The sequence below is a fragment of the Chelonia mydas genome, chromosome 13 (assembly GCF_015237465.2).
Source record: "Chelonia mydas isolate rCheMyd1 chromosome 13, rCheMyd1.pri.v2, whole genome shotgun sequence".
Lineage (NCBI taxonomy): Eukaryota > Metazoa > Chordata > Testudines > Cheloniidae > Chelonia > Chelonia mydas.
In genome coordinates, this window is record NC_051253.2 from 10,269,280 (window position 1) to 10,291,972 (window position 22,693).

At 37.9% G+C, this 22,693-nt stretch overlaps 1 protein-coding gene across 1 annotated transcript in view; it reads left to right on the top strand.

Moving 5' to 3' along the window:
* Nucleotides 1-19,726, top strand: part of SYCP2 (synaptonemal complex protein 2) — a 66,127-nt gene extending 46,401 nt beyond the window's left edge. The window contains exons 31-44 of the mRNA XM_043527293.1: nt 878-1,060; nt 4,329-4,530; nt 5,536-5,789; nt 8,473-8,658; nt 9,326-9,416; nt 10,381-10,533; nt 11,811-11,891; nt 13,104-13,231; nt 15,588-15,682; nt 15,766-15,865; nt 16,905-16,963; nt 17,324-17,402; nt 18,779-18,835; nt 19,211-19,726. Coding sequence (XP_043383228.1) covers nt 878-1,060; nt 4,329-4,530; nt 5,536-5,789; nt 8,473-8,658; nt 9,326-9,416; nt 10,381-10,533; nt 11,811-11,891; nt 13,104-13,231; nt 15,588-15,682; nt 15,766-15,865; nt 16,905-16,963; nt 17,324-17,402; nt 18,779-18,835; nt 19,211-19,282 — 1,740 coding nt within the window. The 3' untranslated portion in view covers nt 19,283-19,726. The remainder of the gene's footprint in view (nt 1-877; nt 1,061-4,328; nt 4,531-5,535; nt 5,790-8,472; nt 8,659-9,325; nt 9,417-10,380; nt 10,534-11,810; nt 11,892-13,103; nt 13,232-15,587; nt 15,683-15,765; nt 15,866-16,904; nt 16,964-17,323; nt 17,403-18,778; nt 18,836-19,210) is intronic.
* The last annotated feature ends 2,967 nt before the right edge of the window (nt 19,727-22,693 follow it).

Consider the following 22,693-nt stretch of genomic DNA (forward strand, 5'->3'; position numbering starts at 1 on the left):
GTTAGACATGAGTATAGATGGTTATAACCATATTAGTGGACAACATACAGATGTTTGTAAGTCATGGTTCAAAGCAATCTATTGACCTGCTAGACTTTATAACAATTGATTAAACTGGTTATTAAAGCCTCCATTAATTACTAAGCCTTCATAAAATTTATAAGCATACACTTAATATAAAGTGAGACAAATAAAAAATAATGTGATAGCTCTGTGTGTGCATTTAATAATACAAAATTAAATGGAGGGTTTGTATTTTTATGGCTATTTTATGTCAGTCATAAGCTTCAGTCCTTTTGATATAGATCAGGACAGGAGTATCAGGCCTATAGAAACTATATCCCATATCATAACTAAAAAGGAGGATGGAGGAAACATTCACTCTACCCCCATCCTGAAGTCTTCTCTTGCTTTTCTAGGCTCTTCTTTTTACTCATGACACCTAGCAGAAGATCATTTCCTCTGTTCCATTTACAAGTCCATGGAACTTCTAGGTTGTCCAGTTCAATAAGTATATTTTGATCCTTTTCTACCCAGGAGAATGGGGAAGAGGAAACCTTTTCAATGAGTAATTATCCTTTAGCTTGTCAACCTTTCAGGTTTTGTCTTGGCCAGTGCTAAACTACCATTAAAGATTACTTGCTAAATTCATCTCTAATATGAGTCTACTGAAGTCAGTGGAGCTACATCAGCAGTATTATTGGCTCTATGTTCTATAGAATAAACATGTAAAATGCTAAGGCTAATATGTGCTTCCTTTTTCCAAAGTACTGTAGCTAGTTCCTGGTACATACACCATGGTGCAGTGCAATTTGTTCTTTTGCATAGTTCTTGTCATTAGAATCTTCAACTTACATCAACATTATTTCTTCCAAAGGTACCTGTTAGTAAAAAACAAAATGCAAAGGCTGATGAAAGAATAAAACAGACAACCAGACCAAAATGGCCTCGAAGAGCAGCATTAGCAAAAAAAAGTTATAAGGATTACTCAAATTCAGAGTCCGAGAGTGAACAGGAATCGTCACAGTGCTTATGTAGGAAAGAAAAATTAAGAGTACAGGTAAACTGTATTATTGATCTTCTGCAGCATCTTTATGAAACTAGGGCCCTAATTTTCAAAAGTGGCCACTGATTATAGGTGCCTCAAATTTTGATTGCCCAAGTTGGAGAACCTTGAGCTCCTGGGCGGCGGGTGTAATAGGCACTTCTGGCGACCCGCTGCCGGACACCTGGGCCATGGTGAACCTGGCCCTTCCCTGAGACCTCCAACTGCCTCCTCCACTCCACCCACCCACCAGGTCCTCACTGCTTGCCGCATTCCTCCTCCTCTGGACAGGGGAGGGAGGAGGGACGTGGAGAGCCAGCAGCCGGCAGACTAAGGAGGCTGGGGCTGGCAGCTTGGCATGGGGTGGGGTCTTCAGGGGCCCAAGGAGCTGGCACTAGGGTGATGGCAGTTCGGCCTGGCCCGACTCTGGTGGGGAGGACGGCGGCCCGGCAGGCACTTGGAGGCCAGGGGGACGGCGACTTGACCTGGCGCTCTGGGAGGCCAGTGGGTCTACCTCGTGCTGGGGGAAGCCGGCTGCTCAGCCCAGTGTTGGGGCCAGCCCGACTCTGGCAGGTGGGGAGGTGTCAGCAGCGGGGGGGAGGGGCAGCGGTTCAACGTGGCACTTGGGCGGGGTAGGGGGGCCATGGCTGCAGCTCAGCCCGAGGTGGGTGGGCCAGGGTTCCCCCAGTCGCAGAGGTTCCTCAGAGTCAGAGCTTCTCCTTTTATGGGGTGGGAGGGGGGTTTCAGGGCTCTGGCATGCAGGGAGCGGGGCCTTGGGCACAAGGGGTGGGGCCAGCGAGCTAGCTTCCCGAAAGCAGGAGTTCACCCGCCGCCCATGCTTGAGCTTGATTTTCTGAAGCACCTGTACTTTCCATTGACTTCAGCTGGAATTGTGTGTGCTCAGACCCTCTGGAAATTATTCCCTATTTCTTTTTTCCCTACTCTAAAGTAGTACATAGATTTATATAGAGAGAACCTTCTATACTCCAAAAACATGTTTTAGTGTTTTTTTTCTTTTAAAAGCACCTAAGATTTAAAAGCACCTAAGTCCCTGAGTAGGCTCTTTTAAATGACTTAGACACTTTTGAAATTTTAACATTAGTCTCTTTAAAACAGAAAATATGTTGACCTCATAAAAGAGGTAGGGCTGTCGATTAATCACAGTTAACTCATGCGATTAACTAAAAAAAAATTTGTCACGATTAATCGCAGTTTTAATTGCCCTGTTAAACAATAGAATACCAAATGAAATTTATTAAATATTTTGGATGTTTTTCTACATTTTCATATCTATTGTATTCTGTGTTGTAATTTAAATCAAAGTGTATATTATTTTTTATTATAAATATTTACTCCGTAAAAATGATAAAAGAAATTGTATTTTTCAATTCACCTCATACAAGTACTGTAGTGCAGTCTCTTTGTCTGAAAGTGCAATTTACAAATGTAGATTTTTTTTGTTACATAATTGCACTCAAAAACAAAACAATGTAAAACTTCAGAGCCTATAAGTCCTTCCACTCAGCCCTACTTCTTGTTCAGCCAATTACTGAGATAAATAAGTTTGTTTACATTTACAGGAGATAATGCTGCCCTCTTCTTATTTACAATGTCACCAGAAAGTAGGGTGACCAGATGTCCCGTTTTTATTGGGACAGTCCCATTTTTTGGGACTTTTTGTTATATAGGCGCCTAATACCCCACGCCCCCTCTCCCATTTTTTCAGTTGCTATCTGGTCACCCTACCAAAAAGTGAGAACAGGCATTTGCATGGCACTTTTGTAGCCATCATTACAAGGTATTTACGTGCCAGATATGCTAAACATTGGTATGCTCCTTCATGCTTCAGCCACCATTCCAGAGGACATTCTTCCATGCTTATGACGCTTGTTAAAAAAATAATGCATTAATTAAATTTGTCACTGAACCCCTTGAGGGAGAATTGTATGTCCTCTGCTCTGTTTTACCAGCATTCTACCATATATTTCATGTTATAGCAGTCTTGGATGGTGACCCAGAACATGTTCTTCATTTTAAGAACACTTTCACTGCAGATTTGACAAAACGCAAAGAAGGTACTAATGTGAGATTTCTAAAGATAGCTACAGCACTCGACCCAAGGTTTAAGAGTGCCTTCCAAAATCTGACAAGGACGAGGTGTGGAACATGCTTTCAGAAGTCTTAAAACAGCAACATTTCGATGCAGAAACTACAGAACCTGAACCACCAAAAAAGAAAATCAATCTTCTGCTGTTGGCATCTGCTGCTTTGGATTGTTATCGAGCAGAACCTGTCATCAGCATCGACGCATGGCCTCTGGAATGGTGGTTGAAGCATGAAGGGACATATGAATCTTTAGTGCATCTGGCACGTAAATATCCTGCAACACCGGCTCCAACAGTGCCATGTGAACACCTGTTCTCACTTTCAGGTGACATTGTAAACAAGAAGTGGGCAGCATTATCTCCTGCAAATGTAAACAAGCTTGTTTGTCTGAGCGACTGGCTGAACACGTAGGACTGTGTGGACTTGCAGGCTCTAAAATCTTACATTGTTTTATTTTAGAATGCAGGGTTTTTGTACATAATTCTACATTTGTAAGTTCAACTTTCATGATAAAGGAATTGCACTACAGTACTTGTATTAGGTGAATTGAAAAATGCTATTTCTTTTGTATTTTTACAGTGCAAATACTTGTAATCAAAAATAAATATAAAGTAAGCACTGTACACTTTGTATTCTGTGTTGTAATTGAAATCAATATATTTGAAAATGTAGAAAACATCCATAAATATTCAAATAAATGGTATTCTATTATTGTTTAACAGTGCGATTAATCACGGTTAATTTTTGTAATCGCTTGACAGCCCTAAAAAGAAGCATATATTAATATATTTGTTGAATGCCTAAACCAGTTCAGGATCAATTAAGCAATGGTATGTTTTAATAAAGTACTGACAAACTAAAAGAGATTTCATTTTTTTTAATAATTTTAATATTACCTCAAGTAAAATTTATATACTGGATTAAACAATTTCTGCAACATGACAAATATGCTCAAATCCCAGTGAAGTCCATGGGAGTTGAAGACACCTAGGCGTGTTTGAAAATCCCATTAGGTGCCTATCTGGATCTTTAGGCACCTAAATACCTTTATAAATCTGGTCCTTAGAACTAAAGGAGAAACTTTAGATATATTGTACTATATACTTATCTATATATACACGTGTGTAATATTTAGTGTGTTTAAATGTAATGCTTATGTAGATTTGTGTACCTCTAGCAAGAACACAAAAATGGCCAAAACAAAGCTGTGAATCAACACAAGGAACTACAGAACAATGTTTCTACAGAGCCAAAAAAGGGAATATCAAGAAATCAACAGAAAATGTTTACTAAATCAAAAGATCCTATGAAACAGAGAAAATTAGAAATGTCACCAGTAGCCTCACCTGAAAGCCCAGCATCTGTTGAGACGATGAGATGTGTGTATTATTTTGTATTTTCATTTTTAAAGTTGTCAGCTCCAGTTTTGGATATGAATTAATTAATGTCTCTCTCTAATATCAATTCATTCCAAATAATTGCTTTAAAATATATATACTATATCCTCTTTACATCCAATTAATGTACAACATTATATGTTAAAATGCAGAAAATACATAGGTGTGCTGTCATCATTGTTATAGATATATAACAATGGACTCCTCGTTATTTTTGCTGATACAGACTAACGCAGCTACCACTCTGAAACCTGATAGATATTATGGTTGATATTTCATACCAGAGTGTAATAGAAATACAATATATCAGTGAAAAGAACAGTTGGTAATTTACTTGCTATTAAAATATACTATAATGATGAGCAATGCTAAGTAAAAGCAATTTATTTCTTGTTGTGTAGACTTTAAGGACAAAGCACTTGCATGTGAGTAACTCAGTTGTGATATGAAAATATATTTCTAAATATCCAGCTGTTCCATATGAAAGGTATAGCATTTTATTACAAAACCCAAATATTTTATGGTCATGGGCAAATACATGTTTTTTCTTTATACGGTCAACAAGGAAGTTCCAGTATGTATTTTACTTGACTGCTTATTCAGTTTCAAAGGCAGTTTTTAATATGAAGTACGTCTTATTAAAGGATAGGATTTTCATGGGGAAATCCCAGTCCATTCAGTTTGCAATTCTGTTTTTTTTCTAACACTATGGACTGTATTTTCTAAACAGTATTATAGTTCTTAGGTTAAATCTGGACCATTGAGCACCCACAACTCCTGTTCAAGATAACTGGAGTTGCAGATGCTCAAAGACATGCAAGACAACCCCTTGAAAACCCGCAACATGACTTTGTGTCCATCCTTCCATGGAAGTCACAATGACATCAGTGGAAGTTCTGTACACAGAGAAGACTTGTGATACGAGGTATAAAAGAAAAAGAAGGTGTTATGGCCTAATATCCTCAATTAAGTGTTTATACTTACTAGGTGCTGAAAAAGTACCAGAGGAAGCATTTACCCAGGAACATGTTTCCTTGAAAAGATCAACATCATCCTATCTTCAGGACTCAACACCAGAAAAGAGAGAATCCTTAAGCATTGTGAAAGGAATTTCAGCTAACAAGCTTTATACAACAAAAAAGAATAATCAAAGTATACATCCAAAGCAATCCCCTGAAAATGTCAGAAAGTTGGTATTTGGAAATGAAAGTTTATCACCAGTTTTAAGTCCACTTTCTTTGGTAAGAATTTAAAGTTACTCTTTACAATTCTATCAACGTCTGCATTATCTTAAGTAAAGTATACAGTATTCATTAATTAATTGGAACAGTTTCTTCATTTGGGTGTTTTCGGGGGAACTGATGTCTATTTATAGTAAATGAGAATTACTTCTGTTTAATAGGAATAGAATTAGTAGACCATTCTAACAAAAAATCAGGCCTGTAGAAGGTGTTTAAATTGTATTCAACCAGGTGCTTTTGTAAGTGCAAAATTCCATGCTCTTTTTCAAAACAGAAGTATCCAAAAAGAGGTTTAAAAGATGGAACATTAAAGCACAGATATGATAAATATAATTTATATTATTTTATATTTATGCAGTTCAAGTATTTAACTTTAAGATTTGTTGTATTGTCTCTTTTTTACTTGGTGTCATGATTAGGACAGATGCATAATCAAGAAAATCAAGTAGTGAAATAGGCTGTTGTAATCAGGAATACTAGTGTAATAATCATGGGAGGCATTAACTACAGTATATATCAAAATTTACAACAATGCAAAAAGTAATATTGCTAAGAGGTCCCAACCAAGATTGGGGCCAGCCCCCTTCTTTTAGCTGCTTTATGTATACATAGTAAGAAATAGCCCCAACTTCAAAGAAATTTGCCTTCTAAATAGACGAGACAAAGGATGGGAGAAAAGAAATATTATTCCCATTTTACAGATGAGGAACTGAGGCAGCAAGAAATTAAGTGAGTTGCTCAAGGTCACACAGGAAGTCTGTGGCAGAGTTGGGACCTGCACTCAGAACTCCTGAGACCCTGGCCAGTGTCTTACCCACCAGACCATCCTTTCTTCTCCCTCACATCTCTGTTTATTCATTGGTCAGAAGAAACAAACACTGATTTCCCCAAGAGAAATAAAACTGAATATCTTCCAGCACAATGTATTTATATATTTGTATTAATCAGAGTTATCATTCAGTTGCACATGTCCATTTCAGCAGAGAGGTGCCAATGAAAATATCCTCCTGTATGTATACTTTTCTGTATCTCCAGCTGGGGACATGAATTTGAGGTTTTCCCTAACCCACAAACACATTCCAAATTGCTCAGTCTAGATTCTCACAAGTATGTATTATACTCATGTGGGAGCATGACAACTCTACATTTTCACTCATGCAGCTTTTGGAAGTCCTGTTTACTTGGCAGTAGGTTGGGCCCACATAACTCATGAATCCATTAAATTCCATGTAGATGTTAGATCGGTGGAGGCCAGGACTATCTTAAAGTGCCTTCAAACTGCCTCCCACTTCTTGGCTGTCCTCTCATCCTCATGGCAGCAAAGCTCAGAGTTCCATGTTTCCAGGGGTACCCCACACTAGCCACTTTCTCCAAGTCCTGCTTTAGAGATTTCAGATCATGAAGGGGAACACATTTAAATTAATAGACTATAGGTGGAATTTTCAAAAATGCTGACTTAGAAACACAAATCCCAATGACTTTCAATGACACCTGTGTTTCTAAATCACTTATGGTGGGATTTTCAGAAGAGCTTAGGTCAGCATTAACTCAGTCAGAGGATTCCTGCATGGTTGAAGGGGTGAACTCTGTGGAAAGTGTTCCCTTGTCATAGATTTCAGTCCCTGGAGTACACTCTCTGAGAGGGGTGTTAAGATGGGGAGATGGGAATATCACAGAGTATACACTTTCTTCTTCTATGTCCCCACCTCAAGTCTGAGTCTCTGACTTCTTGGATCTCTGTCCTCTTCATTTGTAGACAGTTAGGTTATGATCTGTCCCTTAATTATTAGAAAAGTAAAGACAACTAGTTCATCTTTATCTTACACTTTCATAGGATTATGAACATGTTTACAGTCACTTTTATTTTAATTATGCATCCTGGTATGTGCTGAGATTTTTTTTTTAAACTTCTGTTTAGATTTTCTATAAACTGATAAAATCTTCTTCTTATGATATGACTGATGTAAATGTAGAGCAACAACTATAATTTTACATTTAGATGGTTAAGCCAGATAATTGCATCTGGAGTAGCAGAGTGTATTGCTGTGATGCCTCCTTTGTATCTGTGAACCGGGCATTGAGTTGTTCCACGGTCTGTTCTGGGTGACCAGTCACACACTGGAGAGTCTTTAATTTTCCATTTGTACAACAAGTATCCGCATCTGCCATGGTTTGTGTGGATACAGTTTAGGGTTGTCCATGAGCTTCGTGGGAGATTGAAGCCAGGGATCTTCTGCATCGGGTCTTTCATGAGGTGTTTGTGACTTCTTGTGAACTCCATTCAGCTTTCCATGCTTCATCAGGGTTGAAGTTGCATTGTTGAAGGTTAAATGCATGGGTCCAAAAGGGCTTACACCACTTCAAGGGATGTTGTTAAGGTCCTGGTGTAGGGAAGATATTCATTTTCCATGATCCGCTGGAATTCCCAAAGGGTTGTGGCATCACAGCAAACGTACGGGGGAGCAATGTGCAACAGCACTGGCAGCCAAGGTGTTGGGGTCAATGTGAGGGTTCCAGTGATGCACCACATTGCAGTGTTTAGTTGGACATCAACAAGTCAAGTATGGCTACTTCTGGTCCATACCAATGCACAGTATTCAGCTACAGAGTACACAAGGGCTATAAAATTAGTACATTTGAATATCCATTTTTAACAATAGTTTTATTATTTTCTTTTGTGTAGCCTAGTCTGACTCCAGTAACTATGGACAAAGCTGTCTTGAGTGGAAAAGACATAGAGGTTACTGAACCTGAGGTGGAAATATGTGATATTAGTGAGGCAGTGAATGTTACAAATTACCTTTCAGACAAACTCTCCATTGACACAGAACTGAAAAATCTCACTAAAAATATGAAAAACAGAGGAGAGGTATGATACAGACCATCTATCCCATTTGAAAAGCTGCAGCGTTGTATGTTTGTTTATTTTACAATTGGTGGCATTAGGGGAAAATGTATGTTTATTGCTTTACATTTTTAACATTGTTTTCAAACGTTTTCTTGTAATATTGCCTGCATATTTCAGTTTAGTATAAAAACATTGTTGTCTTGGATGTCATTGTTAGAAACTATCTTAATTCAGACTTTGCCTGTGTTATGACTGTAAGGAAATAATCTCTCATCCCAGCAATAGCACTGATAATTTGTATTTTAACAAAGAACACAAAACATATCTTTGCTTTTGCCTTGAATTTTTTTAAAATGGAAAAAAAATTTCAAGAAAAAAATGACTTGTCACTTCTGCATACAGAAACTTACAAAATAAAATTAGGTAGTTTCTTCTACTTTTAGCCTTAGGCTATTAATAGAAGTCCTGGAGAATTAATAATTATTAAAAATTTTGCCACCAAACCAAAATACTTTGACAAAACTAGTATGTGCAGACTGATTTGTTTGCTGTAACTGTACCTTAGTATTTTGATATTTATATTTCTAGTTTTTAAATAAACACGTAAATGTTCATTTATGATGAAGACTATCTAAATTGGTTCATTGTCCTCAAGGTTAATATATAATTTTTTTATATTTTTTTTTAGGAATCTGTACCTCCATCTCAATTATGCACTTCTAGTGGAAGCAGAGAACAGTCATGGTGTGAAGATCCCTGTGGCACTATACATGAATCTGGTATGTAAGTGTCTCTTATGAAAAAGCACTTTCTTTGAATATCTGTAAATAGTTAATGAAAAGCATGTCTAAGATACAAAAATATGGCCTGATTCTTCAAGCCCTACACGTGGAAATGGAACTCCTATAAACTTAATTTAGTATTTTTTACCAGTATATTTGTCTTTTCATATATACTCAGTTTATTCTGTTCCTAAAGTTAGTGTTAATCTTTGTTGTTATTGATAGGAAGCTACTGTTAGATGTGAATGTTTTTCACTTAAGCTTAGAAGCATCAATTGGGAGTCTGTTTAGGCACCCCTGCCTATATAAACTGAGAATTTAACTCGAAAAAGCCTCTAGAGGTCTGCCTTCATGAAAATAATGGTAAGTGGAACTTTTTAGCACTCCCAGGATTGCTAGACTGGGTATGTGAGAGGACAAATTTACAGGTAAGACGCTAAATTGGCCTGTTTGGAGAATGTGGTTCGATAGAGATGCGTGGTTATAGCTATGGATCCACAATTCTGCAAGGGCCATGGAGGCTATTACATCCCTTGGAGCCCCATTGCCACACTTAATTTAGGAGCCAAATTAAGTGCTTTTTGTAAGAATAGTCCCTTCATCTTGATTTAATTAAGTACCCAACTTTTCTCCAGAGGGTTTTTCTGCCCATGAGTCTTTCAGGAGTAAGGGATCTGCAGAAGCAATTCCCAGTGGAAAAAGGAAGCATATTTATTTTACCAGATGTTCTGTAAGTATATTATGTCAGCAGACCCACACTAATCGTATCATCCATCCTTTTCTGCTTCAGTGGAGTCCTTGCATGGTATATGGCCTAAGGACACTGAAGGTGATTGGGGCAGCAGCCCCTTATATTGACATGCACCAAACAGTCAGGGCTGTGCACAAGTCCTCTTGCAAATGCAACATTCATTGATTTCTCTATAGCTCTGAAATTAAATATGTTTGTCATACTTTAAAGGTCCTACAGTACAAGTGAATCTCAAACGAATGTACCACAATGATGCAGAAAGTGATTCTGATGAAGCAGAAATGAGGAAGGAAGAAGAAGAGAGAAAAACAAAGCTGCTCCCTAGAAAATTATTTAAAGCAGATGATGATACTGTGTATAAAGGTTAGCTGGAGCTATAGTCATACAATAAATGTAAACCAGAAAACTGCTTGAAGTATTAACTATGAACAATAATATTGGAATTCTAATTAAAACCCTTAGGATAGGGTGACCAGATGTTCCGATTTTATATGAACAGTCCTGATATTTGGAGCTTTTTCTTAAATAGGCGCCTGCTACCCACCACCCCTTGTCCTGATTTTTCATACTTGCTATCTGGTCACCCTACTTTAGGACCTCTTAATAAGCTCCATTTTTATTGCAGACATTTAAGAAAAGAGAATTACCTGCTCTTCTCTAAGACGTTGATACAGAATGTTGTGGAAAATTTTCTTTCCTTAACTAATAACATAAATGTTCAAGAAACACAGCAATCGACTTCTTATCATTCAGATGAATAAACAAACAGAAGTTTGATCACTTATGGTCAGTAAAGAGCTAACTGCATGTTTCACAAGAGATGCATCCCAGTATTCTCTCCAAATTGGAATCTGAATATTTATATTTTGCCTACCTAAATTTGCAATAGTTTACCAGTTGGATAAGGGGTTGTCTGAGATCACTTCTTTCTCTTACTGAAACAGGAATACATTCTCCATAGACTGTTATGTCTCTATCTATTAGGAAGTAAGGAGGCAAATAATTTGGAGTCACTGCAGGTATATCAGATAAACGAGTGCCCCCTACTCTGATATGTACTTCCCTCAACCGGTTCCTTGGCCTGAGACTCGCTGGGGATAGGGAGAGGAGCACTGACTGGAAGGAGAAACATGTAGTAGAAGATGAAAGGTCCCATCATGCTCAGCAGTACAACAGTGAAACTGGTGGCCTGGGACAGCAGGGCTGATCATGAGCTTCACCTAGGGCTCCTAGAAGAAGAGGAGTTAACTTTGAGAATACTTAGGGGTCAAGCCCATGGACATAAGATACTCTCGTAGAAGACCTCATTCCCAATAGGTCTCACTCCCACCCCAAAGGGCTGTAGAGACACACAACTGAAAGTCCTGAATTCTGGGAACTAGAGCTGGATGACCCTCTAGCTCCTCTGTCCTTTTTTTCTGCTTGTTCTCCTTTCTTGCTTTTTCTTGTCTTTTCTTCTTTCCTCCTCCTTACCATCTTTCATCAGACCTGAAGAAGAAGAAGCGAAATTAGGGGAGTTAGCTGAAGCATGGATTCAATGCTTGCAATAAGAGTGAAGGCAAAGAAGTCTTAGACTTGGGGAGGGCACTTTTAAACCTCGGCTGGCTCATAGAATTTGTTGTGTCCTTGCTTCCTGCTAGGGAAATCCATAACGCAGTGTGCAAGGACTCATTCATTTTCCAGAAAAGGGAAGAAGTGGGCTGCAACAAACGAAATAACTGGTAAGAAATCGTCTGTCATCACTTTCTTTACTAAATTGCTATATGTTAAATTGTTGTGTGCGATATAATAGTAGCTAAATTTCATTCAAGAAGTCGTTGCAATCTCTTTGGTGGAAATAACAATGTCTGTTTTATCTTTGTATTGGTATATGTTTAAATTTTTTAAGCATTTTGAAATCCTTTAGTAGTAAGGATGGTATGCAAATTCAAGGTATGGTTGGGTCATAGCCTGCGTAAGGACTTCAGGATATCTCCTTTAGACATAACATTTTACCTTCTGAGAGATCTACCCATTTGAGTCCTAATTTTCAAACATTAAGTATGCAATGACATGCCAAATTTGTGTGTGCAATGTTTTGGGGCAGATTTTCAAAAGGTCTAATATTGGCCTGCTTTTTTCATGCTCAACTTTTTAAAGCTCTGATATAATGTCATTTATGTATTTAGAGTGGTGTTGCCCCTGTAAACTGAAGAGGTAAGGGAGAGAGAGTATGTGTGTAATACATGTGTACTTGATAAATCTCTGGAGATGTTTTAGTGACTGGGTGGATAATAGGCTTTTTACCGAATTTCTAGATAGTATACTATATTTAACAATTATAGATTTCAAATCCCTGATAAATGTCTCATGCAAAACATTTGACATGTTTAAAAAAAATTAGAAAGAAACAAATCAACCATATACAAATGAAATCTGTTAAAGCCGGAAAGGGGTTAGTATACATATTACATTACACTAACCCAATAAGGATTACATTACGCTTTCCTCAACGGACTTACCCTGTTTTTATACCAAAATTATATGCAAGGGGTCAGATTGTATGACTCTTACTCAGCCTGCGGAGCACTTACTTAGGGGGAATAGTCCCACTAAGTCACTGAAACGACTCCCCTGAGTAAGTCCCCACTAACTTGAGTAAGGGTGGCACAGTCAGCCCCATATTGTTCCCGTTCAGCCTATTCAGTCTATATTGCTGGGAAATCTCTGCACATTTGAAAATCAATGTATAGTAATAGTATAGGAATAGTATAGAAGAAGGTGAAAAGTTTAATTTCTGAAATTAAACTGGATGCAATTGAAGTTGACATGAGCCCTAGTCTTGGGATTTATAAACCCAGGCCTCAGAACTGAAATAACTTATACTGCACAGATGATACATTAGTATGTTCCTAATTCTCTAACGTTACATATGATCTTTTACAAATTTTCAGTGTCCGAGAGCATATCTACTGTGTCTGTAAATGAGTTGTCTGTTTTGGATGGAGAGGTCTGGGACCCTGGTTGTTCAAGTGTAGGGATAGGTCAGAAGCTCCATAAGGAATTTACTAGGAAAATTCAGGTAAGCTATATATGTGTGTGCAGAAAAAATACTGTGTTTCTTTCATTCATTCATTCATTCTCATATAAGGTTGCCATGTCAAAGACTGAGAAGTTAGTAACTAATTCCAGAATAAAGGTTGTCTGCGCAACCTTTATATGACACCCTTTTTGCATATGCATTATGATGCATTCTTTTAATTACGTGATCATTCCTCAGGACCTCTGCCTCATTCAGTGCACAGGTCGGACTCTGCTCAAGGATTGAGGCAATTCTTCAGTATTTCTTTTTATCCTTCGGTGGTGGCCCCATGTTACATTTACTACATACCAGTCAAACCCTGCCCAGCATACAGAATTATTAATTTCCTCAGGATCTGTTTTTTTCTTCTTCTTTTTTTTTGGGGGGCGGGGGGGGGCACTCATCACTGTTGCATCTGAGTGCCTCAGAAACATTTATGCATTTATCTTCACAACATACCTGGCTGAGGTAATGTTGTTATCCCCAATATGCTGAAGGGAGATTGATGGATAGTTGTCCATATAGACAACAACCTTGTTTCACTGCCTGAGTTCTGTTCATCCTGTGCATTGAATGAAGCATGGGTCCTGTGGAAAAAATTGTATGTGATCATGTAATAAAGACTATAATCATAATATATACGCATAGGACAGACAAATTAGGGTTGGTCAGGAAATCTCAATTCTGGCATGACTTGACTTCGATAAAACATTGTTCAAGTTACATAGTGATTTTTTTCGATGTAATTTGCTAGTTTTCAAAAACACAAAAAGATAAAACAAATTCCATTATGCAGAACTGTGTTTACCCTACATATGGGTCCATCAACAGATTTGGAACCATTAAATCCACAGCAAAGACCTCTGTGAGTTATGGAGTAGTTGGTAGTTACTTGAGGGAAATGAGAGACACTTTGCCAGTGAGTTTCACAGTGTTTGCTGACAACAGAGGAATGTTAAGACTGAATCCTGACTTCCATTCTGGGTTGTAGAGGGGGTATGTTCCAGTGGTTAGACCCTTTTGTCCCTGTGTCCTCTAGTATGTCTTCCTGCAGCTTGTGTCCCATGTGTCTGTCCCTCTCTGCTCTTGTCCCTTCCCAGCCTGTCCTCCTTTCTCCTTCTCCAATTCCAACCTTCTCCTGCCCTGTAGCGCCTTCTCTGCATTCAAGTTCTGCTACTTCCTCCTTTTCCACTCACTTGGGCACTGCAGGGGAACGCTGAGAGCACAGGAGAGGTAGTCTCCCTGCTCTCAAGTCTGGTACGCAGCAGCCCCTGACATGAACAAACAGAAAAAAAGACCTGTTCAGTCTAGGCTACAGCATGCTCAGTGAGCTCTCTGGAGGTGGAGCATGCTCAGTGAAGACAGGATGCTTGTAGAATTTTGCTATCCATCTCTAACTAACTTCTAGTAAGTATATGCAAACAGTGATTTTTTCAGAGACTTATAGAATCATAGAATATCAGGGTTGGAAGGGACCTCAGGAGGTCATCTAGTCCAACCCCCTGCTCAAAGCAGGACCAATCCCCAATCAAATCATCCCAGCCAAGGCTTTTTCAAGCCTGACCTTAAAAACTTCCAAGGAAGGAGATTCTACCACCTCCCTAGGTAACGCATTCCAGTGTTTCACCACCCTCCTAGTGAAAAAGTTTTTCCTAATATCCAACCTAAACCTCCCCCACTGCAACTTGAGACCATTACTCCTTGTCCTGTCCTCTTCTACCACTGAGAATAGTCTAGAACCATCCTCTCTGGAACCACCTCTCAGGTAGTTGAAAGCAGCTATCAAATCCCCCCCTCATTCTTCTCTTCTGCAGACTAAACAGTCCCAGTTCCCTCAGCCTCTCCTCATAAGTCATGTGTTCCAGACCCCTAATCATTTTTGTTGCCCTTCGCTGGACTCTCTCCAATTTATCCATGTCCTTCTTGTAGTGTGGGGCCCAAAACTGGACACAGTAATCCAGATGAGGCCTCACCAATGTCGAATAGAGGGGAACGATCACGTCCCTCGATCTGCTCGCTATGCCCCTACTTATACATCCCAAAATGCCATTGGCCTTCTTGGCAACAAGGGCACACTGCTGACTCATATCCAGCTTCTCATCCACTGTAACTCCTAGGTCCTTTTCCGCAGAACTGCTGCCTAGCCATTCGGTCCCTAGTCTGTAGCTGTGCATAATTCAACTATATTTTGGTGGATTTTCAAGGGAAAGCAAAAGGAATGTCCCTGATCTGAGGGTTAATGTTGACTTTTGTCCACTGTAACCTGTGATCTTTTATAAGTAACTACTGTGGTTATGTTTTATAATACAGTATTTTATCATTCTTTTCTCAGTCAATTAAACAATTATCTTTCTAGAGCCGCTCAAGAAGAATGGACCACTTTACCAAGCAATCCTTGAAAACAGCTCAGCAGCATTTGACAACAATGAATTGTCAGTTGCATGAATGCAGGTCTGTAGCAGAATACTTATTCAAAAACTTAATTTGAATGACATAAATGCTTTTTTATTTTTAGTTTATTTCTGTTTTGGTAGGATAAAGCAACTGGACAAATTTCATTTCACCATCGCAGAGGAGCTTGAGAGTTTTGAAAAAGATTCCCAATCTTTGAAAAATATGGAGAAAGAATTATTGGTTTGTATTTAAATTATTTAATGGAAAAAATCTGTTTTCTAAAAATATTGGATTTTTCTCTTTTTTTAGTATGGCATTTATCTGTGGACCATTACTACTGGCTCTGAGAAGATGTGTTTTGTAACTTGCTATAAAAAAAGAGCTACACATTTTGCGTAAAGTCAAAAATTTACCATCTTCCTGGCATTTGGCTTTATTTTTATTTTCAGAGAAACTACTAAGTGGTTAGGATGTTTCAGGCAAACAAATCCAGCCTTTGAAATTGATTTATTGTGTATTCTAAATAAGACTCCTAGCCTCCATAGGCCTTAGTTAACTCAGATGGAAACTTCAATTTAGTATCCAAATGGCTCACCTTGGACTTTGGTGAGTCTGCTGCTGGCTTTAATGTAAAATTAACAATAAGAATATTAATATTAAGGTGAAGACAGTGGATTAGTACACTAGGTTTTTACTCTGGAAAGAGCTTAAAATAAAACGTAAATCACGCATTAGAACAAATTTAGTCTAATTTTAACCACATTGAACCCTGTTTGGATTGTCTGATCAAAGTGTCTTGGGCTTTCTGTTTGCCAGTAGGGGAAACAGCCATTCACAATAGATTTTGGGAAATATGGGCTGAAATTGCTGGTTGAGTTAAAGGTGAGTGCTTTACAGTTTGATCCTGCCCCACTGAGCCTTTAATTTTTTAAAACACCTGAGGATATGATGGACTCTTGTAGAATGCCTAATCATTCTGTTCTTAATCTGTCATTATAGGTTATTTGGGAACAAGAGAAACCTATCTTTTTAAAAAAAGAAACGGAGTACTTGTGGCACCTTAGAGACTAACAAATTTATTTGAGCATAAGCTTTCGTGAGCTACAGCCCATTTCATCGGATAAATTTGTTAGTCTCTAAGGAGCCACAAGTGCTCCTTTTCTTTTTGCGGATACAGACTAACATGGCTGCTACTCTGAAACCTATTTTTTTTTAAAAAGTCCTACATTCCGTGGATTAACTTCTTACTGGTTCAGTTAATTATTTTATTTCTTTTTAGAACTTTTGGAAAAAACATGCACTTACGTTTAGTGCATGCAAGAAAAATGAACAGCGGAGGTTAGTGGGGTTTGTTAATGTTGTTATGAGACCTGGATTCCATTCATTTCTCTGCAGTTGACTCAATATATGACTTTGAGCCAAGTAACTTAATGCTCTACACCTTCGTTTCATCATCTGTATGTAAAACATATTGAAATCTATGGATGAAAAGCACTGTATATGAAAACATTAATAAATAATGTTGTTATCCACATAAATTTCTGCCAGAGTCTAGTGGAATATTACATTAATACGGATAATAATGGTCATCAATGTTTTTCAATAGTATGTTAGACTAAAAATTGAATTGCCCTATTCAAGATCTTTGTGGTATTTTCATATATGGCAAAGATCATTAATTTGCATTTTTGTTGTTAGGATTCAGATTCTTAAAACTTCATTTGAAAAGCACATCTCCCACAGTGTTAACTATGAGGAAAATATTTTTACTTCTGAGGTATGACATTTGTTCTCTTTAGTTTTGTTTTTATTTCTTACATTATGTCACCTGATTACTTCTTTATAGGCCAAGTCTTTACCGCCAGCATTATACTAATATCCTCTAGATACTTTTTAATAACGTTTTTCCTTAATTTGACCATAACTTGTGCAACGTTAAGGACTTAATATTTCCCTTTTAGAAGAGATGAACACCTGATTTGATAATCATGGCAGAAATTTCATGGCCATGCAGCATAGTTTATATTATATTCTGCAGCTTTACTCACCAGTGTTTCAGTTATGCAGGAAAGAGCCAATTAGAAACAAGCAGTATGGCAACTGTCCTCTCAGTTTTTCTCTCTTCCTCAAGTTTTTTCCTGCCTCGCAATTAAGAAAACATCAAGCATCTCTAGCTTAAGTGCTATCTTTCAGGCACCCAAACTTGTAGTTCTTTGGGGAATATTATTAATATCTTGAATTTCACCAGGGAGTGAGTGAGCAGGAAGTAGTTGCAGTCTTTGGAGTACTGGTATAATATGTTCCTTGTAACCAGCACTGCTCAGTGAACAGGACACTGCATTGTGCACTAGGTGTATCTCCTGAGTGGGGCTAATCTTGAAGTCTGTATAGAGACCATTACAATAATCTAATATGAAAATCATAAACGACAATGTCCATATCAGAGAGAAATGGGTACTCACAAACAGATGAAAAAATGTCACTTGTGGCTACAAAGGTCACACAAGGTCTCCGAAATAATGAAAGATCCACAGTTACCTTTAAGTTGTTAACTCCTTTGACAAAGGGCCGCTATGCTTCCTCAATCAAGGAGGATCTCTAGATGTTTCCCTTTATCCAACATCTTTGCTATATGTAGATTGAGTCTCAACCAATTCTGTCATATCTAGGGCCCTGATCTTGAAAACTCTTAAGCATGAGCTTATCTTTACTCATGTATGTAATCCCATTGAAGTAAGTGGAACTACTTACATATTTAAAATTAAGTAGTTGCTTAAGTACTTTGTTGCATAAATGCCTGCTCCTTGCAGGATCAATTCCTAAACCCCTGTCTCAGCCAATCTGAGGGGAAAAATTGTCTGAGTGCAATAGAGAGAAGATGTAAAATTTCATGTTTGCATACTTGTGGCACCCAAGTTGATGCTAATGTCAGAACTTGGAGTAGATGCCATAGTACTTAGTTGGTTCTGCCCTAAAAAGATTAATATTTCCCACCAGTTTCCTGGACAGCCTTATTTTGAATGATGGGAAGACTGAGCATTAGTACAATCTGATTTTACATTTAATTTGAGGGCATAATTGTCTTCATTAAAATGTATTGTCAATTGTGAAAAGAAAACGTATGTATATGACATATGTTGTCAATTTTTATAGATGCATCTAATGAAAGAAGACATGAAAGGGCTTCAAGAGAAGCTTCTTAAAGAAATGGTAAATAAAGTTATTTTGTCTCAATTTGTTTTTGTATGTTTTCCTAAAAGAACATAATTATCTGCACATTCACTTTTTAAAAAGTTCCTTTCAAGATGCAATTTCTAGTACGCTGTCATTTGAAGCAAAAAGGAAATTATAATAAATAATATCATTAAAACAATGCTTAATTTTTAATACATAAAAAGTGATATATATGTATATACTCTTTTAGTTTTATGCTTATGTAGTGCCTCATTTGTGTTTTAATAGAATTAATATTGGCACGAGAAGGAAAAAGACCATTCTAATGTTGCAATATCTGCCTGAATTCTGTGATAGTTTTAAAAAGTTTGTTTTAAAGTGTATAATAAATGTGATACTGTTCTACCATAGCATGAAGAGGAGCTGTTTAATGTTCGCAGAGGATTGCAGACACTCTTTCTGTCAGAAGGGAGAAAATTCTAATATTGTAAAGTCATATATTTTGAAAACTTTTGTTTATATTTAGATTACTTTTCACTAATGGGAAGTTTTGACAATTGCATATTTACGGACAGCTTTTTAAAGAAGTGCTATTTTAAAAGGATCGTCACATAATAAATTAGGAATATTTATTAACAAGGGGTCATTTTAAAAGGTTTATTTAATTGACATAGAAAAAAGGAGTAATTTTCAATTAAAACTGAAGTAAGCGTCATGTTTTGGATTTGTATGTGTACATAGGACTTCTATTGCAATTAATAGGAGCTGTGTTGTACACAACCAGACACAGAATTTGACCATACATTCTTTAGCACATGAAAAGGAGATCAAATGGCATTTTTGAAAGTTGTATCCTATTTACTTATGGTATTAGCTTTCAGTTGGAATTAGTCATTGACTAAAAATGTTTTGTAAAAATATATATATGTTTTAACCATATTGAAAATGTGTATTAAACATTTCAGAAAAAATATACTTTGAGTCTTTTTTCATATTTACAAATTTGCGGCATTATCACAAGGCCTATGCAAACGGGTGCATATTTTAGGCCATTTTGAACTCGGAGTCTTTGTAAATCTATGGTTGGTAAAGCTCTCTAAAACAGATCATCCAGGATGGCCTGCCCTTTATCATGATATCATCTATGTATCATGATGGATTATAATTGACTTTTCCCCCATGCTGCTATTCAGTGTCTACAATATTCTCCCTGAATTTATATGCCATCCAACCTCTCTTCTCCTTCAGATGCTCATAGCCACCCTCTCTTTTTTCCACAATCTTTCAACCAATGCTTTCCTTTTAAATTTAACAAAAAACAGTAACTAACAGGCATATTACTTAAGTAAACCTATAACATTTATAGGGCTCTTTGAGTTCCTTCTACCAACATCCTTGCCTCTGTGATCGCTCCCAGGATTTTCTCATGTCATGCTCAGTTTAGATTGTAAACTTTTTGAGAAGAATGGATTTGCAACTATAGTATTTCCCATTTCGTCAGTAGCTCTTGAAGGATACTGAAGTTAAGCATATCACCAGATTGCCAAAAAGAAGTGATGGATATGGAAAATAATTCATAAATTCTACATACCTTAGAGGGCCCAAACCTCTCTCTGAAGATTGTTAATATGTTGTCCAACTTAGAACTAACTTTCCCTTTCACCATTTTAGTTATTCTGTAAATCTGGTATTTTCCAAACTATTTTTATCATATTCTGTCTCAAAATTAACACGCTGATCTCCATTTGCTGTCTGCAGCATCACACATTCTCTTCACTGTCACTTATTTCATTACCCTGTCAGCCTTTGATTTTTTTTTTCTGTTGCCCTCAGATACCTCTCTTCCTCCCTAGATTTGTTCCCTGGTGACACCATGGCCTTTACTTTCAGCTCCACTTGTCTCTTACATTTGCTTCTCATACCACTTTTTCCAATCTTAACCACAACATTTTCTTTCCCTCATTTCCACTACCCCCATTCCTGCCCCATACTATTGTGTTATGCTGCTATTATTATTATAATTTATTTTTATTAAGCAGCATTATTGGTGAAAGTCTGAATACATTGATTTCCTCATTTTTAGGAGTTGTCTTGGTTTTGCTTTGCATTGATAGGATTCTTACGCATCCAAACCCTGCAGACTCTTCTGCACAGGACGTTGTCATTTTTTTTCAAAACCAATTTTGCCACTTAACAATAGACGTTCCCTGCTGAATCTCACCATCCTCTGTGTCTTCCTTAATGTTTATCAAATTCCATTTTCTCTTCTTTGACATAACTCTCCAGGGTCTCCAACTCCCCTACCCACTTCTAAATCCTCAACGTCCCCACCATTATTCATGACAACAAACATGGAATCTCATGATGCTATTTTATAGTCTCTCTTTCCAAAGTAAAACTGCTCTCTAAGACAAGGCTTACAATATGGAAAACTTCCTGCAATTTTAAGGCTTAACATCCTTGATAGAGTTCCTTGAAGTAGAGGGAAACTTCTACTACCTTTCTAGAAAGTACTGTTATTGTATCTTTCTGGTTTGAGCTACATTAAATAACAATTACTAAAGTAGAAATGTGCCTTTAAATTCAGGGAATGGGAAAATCTGTAATCCAGCTTTCACCCTGACCACACCACACGATCCATCGTCTACAGCCAAGCTCTGCGATACAACTGCATTTGCTCCAACCCCTCAGACAGAGACAAACACCTACAAGATCTCTATCAAGCATTCTTACAACTACAATACCCACCTGCTGAAGTGAAGAAACAGATTGATAGAGCCAGAAGAGTTCCCAGAAGTCACCTACTACAGGACAGGCCTAACAAAGAAAATAACAGAACGCCACTAGCCGTCACCTTCAGCCCCCAACTAAAACCCCTCCAACACATTATTAAGGATCTACAACCTATCCTGAAGGACGACCCAACACTCTCTCAAATCTTGGGAGACAGGCCAGTCCTTGCCTACAGACAGCCCCCCAACCTGAAGCAAATACTCACCAGCAACCACATACCACACAACAGAACCACTAACCCAGGAACCTATCCTTGCAACAAAGCCCGTTGCCAACTGTGCCCACATATCTATTCAGGGGACACCATCACAGGTCCTAATAACATCAGCCACACCATCAGAGGCTCGTTCACCTGCACATCCACCAATGTGATATATGCCATCATGTGCCAGCAATGCCCCTCTGCCATGTACATTGGTCAAACTGGACAGTCTCTATGTAAAAGAATAAATGGACACAAATCAGATGTCAAGAATTATAACATTCATAAACCAGTCGGAGAACACTTCAATCTCTCTGGTCACGCAATCAGAGACATGAAGGTCGCTATCTCACAACAAAAAAACCTCAAATCCAGACTCCAGCAAGAAACTGTTGAATTGGAATTCATTTGCAAATTGGATACAATTAACTTAGGTTACCTTGCATAATGACTTAGCCATTCCCAGTCTCTATTCAAGCCTATTTCCCCTTGTTTTTTCTAACCCCCCCCCCCCCCCCCCGCAAGACGTTCTTGTTAAACCCTGGATTTGTGCTGGAAATGGCCCACCTTGATTATCATACACATTGTAAGGAGAGTGATCACTTTAGATAAGCTATTACCAGCAGGAGAGTGGGTTTGGGGGGCGGGGTGGTGAGAAAACCTGGATTTGTGCTGGAAATGGCCCAACTTGATTATCATACACATTGTAAGGAGAGTGATCACTTTAGATAAGCTATTACCAGCAGGAGAGTGGGGTGGGAGGAGGTATTTTTTCATGCTTTGTGTGTATATAAAAAGATCTTCTACACTTTCCACAGTATGCATCCGATGAAGTGAGCTGTAGCTCACGAAAGCTTATGCTCAAATAAATTGGTTAGTCTCTAAGGTGCCACAAGTAC